This window comes from Lepidothrix coronata, unplaced genomic scaffold (assembly GCF_001604755.1).
Source record: "Lepidothrix coronata isolate B3197 unplaced genomic scaffold, Lepidothrix_coronata-1.0 Scaffold370, whole genome shotgun sequence".
Classification (NCBI taxonomy): domain Eukaryota; kingdom Metazoa; phylum Chordata; class Aves; order Passeriformes; family Pipridae; genus Lepidothrix; species Lepidothrix coronata.
This window is the reverse complement of record NW_016690550.1, coordinates 200,531-207,261: the sequence shown is the minus strand read 5'-3', so window position 1 is coordinate 207,261 and position 6,731 is coordinate 200,531. Positions and strand designations below refer to the sequence as shown.

Genomic DNA, 6,731 nt, shown 5'->3' with positions numbered 1-6,731 from the left:
CCCCCCCCTCCTCACGGGCCCTGAGTGCAGGTCCTGCTCCCCTTGCACGCTGTAAGTATCTTCTGCTTTTGGGGTTGGTTTTTTTTTTTTTTTTTTTTTTTTCTATGCAGTCCAGATCTTGTATTTTTTGGTTCCACCTGGTCCCTTCAGCTGCAGTCCCAAGCAGGGATTTACTGAAGAGAATAAAGATCACAAAGTGATGTGTGTATTTTTTCCACCTTTCAGCCTGGTTCCCTATTTTTGGTGCAGGGGGTGGGAGGCCCTGGATGGGCGGGGGTGGCAACGCTTCCCCTACCTCTCCCCACCGTCTTGCTGGTTTGTGGGGTTTTTTTGTCCCCTCGTTTTGTGGATTTTTTCCCGGCTGCAGCTCTGGGCAGCAGCAGGATCCCAGCATAGGGACAGAGTCCTTCTCCCCGAGATTCCCACCTTCCACTTTTTCTCTTCCACTGCTCCTCTCGGAGCTTGGGGGCTCCACCCCAGCCCCCATGTCCCCAGGAGGGGCTCGGGACAGGCTCGGCTGTCACGGAGCGGAGTCTCGGGCGCTGGGGAGGGCAGTGGGACCATGAGGGTGGCAGGAAGGGCCGGGTGTCCCGGCAGTGGCTGCTGAGCTGCATGGTTAAGGAGCCGAGGGCTCAGGGTGGGGGTGGGGGGACCGAGGCAAAACCGGAGCTCCCCGTGCTGCGGGTCCCAGTGGGGCAGCAGGAGGGCATTGGGCTGGGCCAGCGGAGCTCAGCTGGGGGCACAGTGCAGGGCCGCAGGACGCCAGGGGTGCAGGATGAAGCCCCCGCTGCCCCCGGGCCCGGCCGGGGAGACACGGGACCAGCCCCGCAAAGCGCCTCACGACACCCGGCGGCGCTTTGCGGCCGCGGCGCTTTGCGGCCGCCCGACCCCGGGGCCTGGGGCAGCGGGAGGGCCCGGGAGCGGGATGAGCTTCTACGACGCCTTTCGCGGCTTCTTCGGGTTCCCGGGGCGGCGCAGGTACCGCAAGCTCGCCCGGCCCTGCCCGCACAGCCCCCGTCCCAGTGTCTCAGTGCCGCGCTCCCGCAGGCCCCGGGACCCGCTCTTCGGCGGCGCGGCGTGGGACGAGGAGGAGGAGGATGACGGCCCGTGCCTGGCGCAGCCCCCACAGGACTTCGGCTTCGGATTCAGCCCCGGCGCGTCCCACGGAACCTTCGAGGAGCTGTTCCGGGACATGGGCGAGCTCCTGGGGGCCCTCGGGGGGGCCTGGGCCGGGCCCCCGCAGCTCTTCGGTGGGCACGGGGGGGGCCACGGCTCAGCGGGGCTGTGGGGGCCGCTCGGAGCCCCTCGTCCTGACCGACCTCCCCCTGCTCCGCAGCGCCCGCCCTGCCCGGCCCCGGCGAGGGGCGGCCGCTGCGGGACTCGATGCTGAAACATCCGGACAGCCCCCCCGCCAGCGCGGCCCCGGCGGGTCCCGAGGGCGCCAGAAACCCGGCCCGGCCCTGGAGACCCTCCCTGGGGGTGGGTGAGGGGTTTGGGGTCCTCCTCCGCCGTGGCAGCCGTCGCACCCTGCCGGTGCCGCTCGGTGCTTGTCGTGGTGTTGCTCTGGTGTTGCCCTGGTTTGCTTCCCGCGTCACCGGCGCGTGGCTTTGCCTTGCAGCTGGAAGATGCTCGCCCGGCTCCTCCCGGCCTCAAGGAAGACCAAGGTGTGTGCTGGGAGTGGGGCCCGGGGGTCTCTGCGCTGCCGCGGCCGCCGGGGCGTGTCCCCACACACGCGGCCACCGTGTCACATCTCCCCTCAGACTTGGACTCCCAGGTCTTCTCCGCGGGGCTGGGGACCATCCTGAGACCCGACGAGCCCAAGTCCGGCTCCTACTTCCAGAGCGTCTCTGTCACCAAAGTGACTCTGCCTGACGGGGTGAGTGTCTCCGCGGGTGCCTGAAGGGGGTCGGGGTCGGGGGTTCTGAGGGCTCGGCACTTCGTGCAGGCAGTGGAGGAGCGCCGCACCGTGCAGGACAGCCAGGGCCGCCGGGAGACCACGGTGACGCGCCGGAGGGGGGACCAGGCCTTCATCACCACCACCAAGGAGGACGGGCAGGGCAAGGACTACCGGGAGGAGGTGCTCAACATGGACGACCGTGAGTGGGGGGCGGGGGAGGGCGCGGGGGGCGGGAGGCGCCCGGCTGAGGGGGCTCTCCCTGCCTCTCCAGGGGAGCTGGCGCAGTTTGCAGGCTCGTGGCCGCGACGGGACGAGCTCCGCCCTCCCAATCCGAGCGACCCGTCCTCTGTCCTGAGCGGCTTCCTCCGACACTGGTTCTCCAGCTGGTAGCTGTGCCCGGCCCTGGCTGAGCACCCAGTACGTCTGACATGTGCAGGGGGGACGGACCCCGGGGCTCCCCAGGGTCGTGGGGACGGCTCAGGGGCTGGGGCTGTTGAAGTGGACACTGGGCAGCAACATCTTCTCACCACCTGGTTTTGTTGTAGGTGGGTCAGATCCTCCTGGGAGTTGGCACCTGGCCTGGGGGCTGCCTTCCTTCAGGAGTGCTGTGGAGCCACAGAAACCCCCGTGGGGGCCAAATGCGCACGTGTGTACAGAGCAATAAAGTCTATTTATGCTAAACAGTGACCTGCTCTGCTCCTTCAGGCTGGAATCTCATGGGTCTGGAAGCAGATTTGCCCTGGCTGCCAGGGTGGCTCTTGGGGGGCTGCCTGAGGGATGCAGGTGGTTGCCAGACTCCTGTGCCTGCGCTGCTCCCTGCTCACCTCCCTCTCCTATTTCACTGCCTGGTGCTGAGCCAGGGCCTCTTCATTAGCACTGACTGCAGCTGCAGCTTGGGCAAGGATGTGGCGGGAGAAGGGGGCTCCTGGCTGGGAAACGCCTGTGCCCACTCACCTGAGTGAGGTCAGGGCTCCCCGTGGCTGGTTGGGGATCTGACCTGGCCCTACTGAGGTGCAGCACTGTCACGAGGTGTCCCAAGGTTCCCCAGCCCCACGTGGGACTCCGGTCCCTGCCAGGTGTCTCCCTCGGCGTGGCCCTGATTGGTTTAAAGTCTACACATTATCACCCACCTGGCCCCAGAGCTCATAAAATCCATTGGGATTGAGGCACTACTGTCACTGCTGCCACCGCTGTCACAGCTGCCCCTTCCAAGCTGGCACCATGGGCTCTGCTTCCTTCTTGACAAGGGTCCGGCGTCTGCTCCGAATTCGGAACCGGCTGATACGGGAATGCCTGGCTGAGCTGCTCTGCACCTTTGTCCTCATTGTGAGCAGGGCTGGGCTTGGCTGTGGGGGGCAAACGGGTGGGCTAGGGCTGATGCGGGGGTCATGTGGGTAGGATGGGGCTGACGGTGGGGTGCTGGCAGGTGCCAGGCGTCCCAGGGCTCCACTGCCTGCCCCTTGCTGGGGTGGGGGGTGTTTGGCGCTGCGCCACTCTCGAATGTGCGACTCAGCACTGCCTGTCCTTCCACTTGGACCCTGTTCCCGTGGCATGGCCCGCCCTGTGCCGCGGCTCCGCTGCAATCAGGGTGTGGCACCGGGCAGCACGTGCCACAATTCCTCCTGCCTTGGAGTAGGCAGAGGTTGGGGCTCTGGAGCTGCTCCTGGCATTTGGGCTACATCCCACGATGGCAAATGGTGTCCCCATGGCTGTGCCGTAGCACTTCGTCCCCACCACCTCCCCAGGGAAGCAGTTCACTTAATTGCTAATAATTTGATTGCTTTGCTGTCAAAACCACAAGTGAGAGCAGTAAGCGCCTCCCTGCCAGTGCCTGTCCGATGTCCAAGGACGGGGAGCAAAACCACAGAGGCGGCACCGGCACAGCCCTCGCCTCGCTGCCCTGTGCTGTCAGTGGAGGCGGTGTCTCAGCACAGGGCTGGTGGGGCTGAGATGGGCACGTCCGTCTTCTCCAGACAATCACCCTGGCCGGCGCCGCACAGAGGGTCACCAGCGAAGAGACAAAGGGGGACATCCTCACCAGCTACTTGGCAGGTGCCCTGGCTGTCATGGTGGGCATCTACATAGGAGGAGGAATCTCAGGTGAGGCTGAGGAGGGGGTACGAGCTCCTGCCATCCCCCAGCTCTGAGTCCCCCAGGACCCCTTCCTCTTAGCCCCTCTCCCTGCTTGGTTGTAGGGGCCCACATGAACCCGTCGTTCACCCTCGCCATGTGCCTGACGAAGAAGTTCCCCTGGTGGAAGTTTCCCATCTTCGTGCTCGTGGAGGCCTTGGCATCTTTCCTATCTGCCGGAGTTGTCTACGTCCTCTACTACGGTATGGGAGGGCAGCACCGGGCTGGGGAACCCCACGGCGGTGCCAGGCTGGCCAGGCTCACAGACAGGCTCTGCCTCTGCCCCACAGATGCCATCTGGCACTACAGCAATGGCACCCTTACCGTGTCCGGCCCCCGGGAAACTGCCTCCATCTTTGCCACCTACCCAGCTGACAACGTGTCTCTCGCCAACGGCTTCGTGGACCAGGTGGGTGCCACTGTCAGCTCCCCCAGCCCTCTCCAATGGTGCCGGTCCCCGTGGTGCTGAGCTGCCATGTCACCCTGCAGGTGATTGGCACGGGGGTGCTGCTAACGGGCGTCATGGGTATCATGGACAACCGCAACAAGGGTGTCCCCGAGGGCCTAGACCCAGTGATCATAGCCATGCTGGTGCTCTCCATTGAAGTCTCCATGGGCGCCAACTGCGGCTGCCCCCTGAACCCCACACGGGACATCGGGCCCCGGCTCTTCACCTACCTGGCAGGCTGGGGCCCAGAGGTCTTCAGGTAGGTAGAGGGAAGGGGGTGAGGTGGGGGTGGCAGAGGTGACCCCCTGCTCACCCTGCTTCCTCCCCAGCAGGGGCAATGGGTGGTGGTGGGTGCCCCTGGTGGCACCGCTGCTGGGGTCCGCCGTGGGCACATACCTGTACCAGCTCTTCGTGGCTTTCCATTACCCGGAGGAGGACGGCGATGCCCTGGAAGAGCAGGGCTCCATCATCCTGGAGAACAAAAACATTGACCTAGACACTGGGGTGTCATCCAAGGAGGACACTGGGGGAACAGTGCCTACCGGGTACCCCCCACCACCCCGCAGCAGCAGCACAGTCCCCACTACCATCCCCCTCACACTATTAAACGAGTCCTGAGGTCATGCGGCATCTCGTCTCTAGACGTGGGTGTGCAGGGGTATGGGGGAGGCAGCGGCTCCAAGCCCCCCGCGGGGGGCAGGCCAGCCAGGCCTGGCTGCAGAGAGACCTCAGCCTGGGTGACACGCTGGTAGTGGGGGGAGTGTCCCACCGGGACCCGGGACTGCGCCCTGGTATCCCCTGTGGCTGCCTCTGGCCCTCCGGGACCCACCCGGCTTCCCGGGCCCCCCGGAGCCGCCCCGCCGGCCGGGGCACCCGCGGGGTTGAGCTCCGGGACCCTCCGGGGCCGCGCTCGGCCGCTCCCCCGCGCCCACACCCCGCACTTCCGCCGCCGCCCGGCGCCGCCGCGGCCATGGGGAGCTGAAGCGGCGGCAGCGGAACCGGCCCCGGCCCGGCCCGGCCCGCCCGCCCGCTCCCCATGGGCTGCGGGGCCGCGGGACATGGAGCGGTGCGCGGCCCGCCGGGCCCCGGGTGAGCGGGGCCGGGGGCGCGGTGGGGCCCGGGGAGGCCGCGGCGGGGCCCAGTCGGGCCCCAGTAGGCCCCGGTGTGGCCGTTGCCCCGGTAACGCGGCGGGGTGGGCCCGGGCCGGCAGCGGCAGCGCGGGCCGGGCCGGGCCGGGGCCGGGCCATGACGGTGCCCCGGGAGATGCCCGAGAAGTGGACGCGGGTTCGCGTCCGCGGCGGGCCGGGTGGGTGCGGCGGGGGCACGGCGGAGGAGCAGAAGTGGGGGCCGGGGGTGCAGGGATGGGAGTGCAGGGATGCGGCCAAGCAGGACTGGGCAGGTCTGGGGATGCGGAATCTGGGGGGCTAGGGGTGCAGGGCTGTGGATCCAGAGGTGCAGCTGAGCAGGTCTGGGTGTCTGGGAGAGCAGAGATGCGGTCTAGGGGTACAGAATCTGGATGTTCTAAACTGAGGTTGTGAGGTTGCAGATGAGCAGGGCTGGGGGTGCAGAGATGCATCCTGGGGGTGCAGGGCTGGAAGGGTCTTGTCACCCCGGCGGTGCCGAGCTGGAGGAGCAAACAAACAAGACATGGGGGGGTGCAGAATCTGGGGCTCTGGGGACGCAAATAAGCAGAGGTCTAGGAGTGCAGGCCTGGGGGGCCTGGGGGTGCAGGTTTTGCTGGTGGGGAGTACAGATAAGCAGCACTGGGATTCTGCAGGTGCAGGAGTACAGGTCCTGGCATAGGCCACAGCTGGGAAGCTTCTCTGTTCCCTGGGTTCTGGGTCTCTGGGACTGGCTTGGCAGGCTCTCAGGGTGCAGGGGTGGTTGGGGTGCAGGCGGTGTCAGGGTGAAAGGAGGGTTGGGGTGCAGGGGGTGTCAGAATGCAGGGCCGGTCAGGGTTCAGGGGGTGTCAGGGTGCACAGGACTGATGGGGCGCTCTGTTGCAGAGGAGGAGCGGCGAGTGCGAGCCAACGCACGGGAGTACAACGAGAAGTTCCAGTACGCGGTGAGTGAGAGGGGAGCTGAAACCCCTCCCAGGGGTGTTTGGGCAAGTTGGGGGGGCTGAGGCCTGAGTCACCCACAGGTCATGACAAAACAATAGATATGTTATGGCATATCTATTGTTATGACAAAAAAATAGATATTTGTCCCTGAGAAATTTGTGCTGATGACATTAATGGCAAGGGAGCTGTGGGG

The 6,731-nt window shown here is 66.1% G+C and overlaps 2 protein-coding genes and 1 long non-coding RNA gene across 4 annotated transcripts; 2 read left to right on the top strand and 1 right to left on the bottom strand.

Moving 5' to 3' along the window:
* Nucleotides 1–775: 775 nt before the first annotated feature.
* HAX1 (HCLS1 associated protein X-1) lies at nt 776–2,287 on the top strand. The gene is made up of 5 exons (XM_017838979.1): nt 776–978; nt 1,048–1,357; nt 1,619–1,876; nt 1,946–2,096; nt 2,169–2,287. Exons 1-5 carry the CDS (start codon nt 776–778, stop codon nt 2,285–2,287), a joined length of 1,041 nt encoding a protein of 346 aa, XP_017694468.1.
* Nucleotides 2,288–2,295: 8 nt separating this feature from the next.
* On the top strand, nt 2,296–5,098 carry AQP10 (aquaporin 10). Of its 2 annotated transcripts, XM_017839016.1 has the most exons (7): nt 2,296–2,314; nt 2,443–3,223; nt 3,871–3,997; nt 4,093–4,230; nt 4,318–4,436; nt 4,517–4,734; nt 4,805–5,098. In XM_017839016.1, exons 2-7 carry the CDS (start codon nt 3,119–3,121, stop codon nt 5,091–5,093), a joined length of 996 nt encoding a protein of 331 aa, XP_017694505.1. In that variant the 5' UTR covers nt 2,296–2,314; nt 2,443–3,118; the 3' UTR covers nt 5,094–5,098. The 2 variants fall into 2 exon arrangements, with proteins under 2 accessions (XP_017694505.1, XP_017694504.1); XM_017839015.1 differs by having other exon boundaries at nt 4,093–4,436.
* On the bottom strand, nt 3,267–5,189 carry LOC108509532. The gene is made up of 3 exons (XR_001878634.1): nt 5,075–5,189; nt 4,872–4,946; nt 3,267–3,974 (listed from the first exon to the last, which is right to left on the bottom strand). It is a non-coding gene; the product is annotated as an uncharacterized LOC108509532 (long non-coding RNA).
* Between the last annotated feature and the right edge of the window lie 1,542 nt (nt 5,190–6,731).

Excerpts from the sequence above, each read along its gene's own strand:
- HAX1 (XM_017838979.1), top strand. The coding sequence starts at position 776 with ATGAAGCCCCCGCTGCCCCCGGGCCCGGCCGGGGAGACACGGGACCAG. Across the intron at positions 1,877-1,945 it reads AAGTGACTCTGCCTGACGGG|GCAGTGGAGGAGCGCCGCAC; the intron begins GTGAGTGTCTCC and ends CACTTCGTGCAG. Across the intron at positions 2,097-2,168 it reads GGTGCTCAACATGGACGACC|GGGAGCTGGCGCAGTTTGCA; the intron begins GTGAGTGGGGGG and ends CTGCCTCTCCAG.
- AQP10 (XM_017839015.1), top strand. The coding sequence starts at position 3,119 with ATGGGCTCTGCTTCCTTCTTGACAAGGGTCCGGCGTCTGCTCCGAATT. Across the intron at positions 3,224-3,870 it reads TCTGCACCTTTGTCCTCATT|ACAATCACCCTGGCCGGCGC; the intron begins GTGAGCAGGGCT and ends CGTCTTCTCCAG. Across the intron at positions 3,998-4,092 it reads CATAGGAGGAGGAATCTCAG|GGGCCCACATGAACCCGTCG; the intron begins GTGAGGCTGAGG and ends GCTTGGTTGTAG.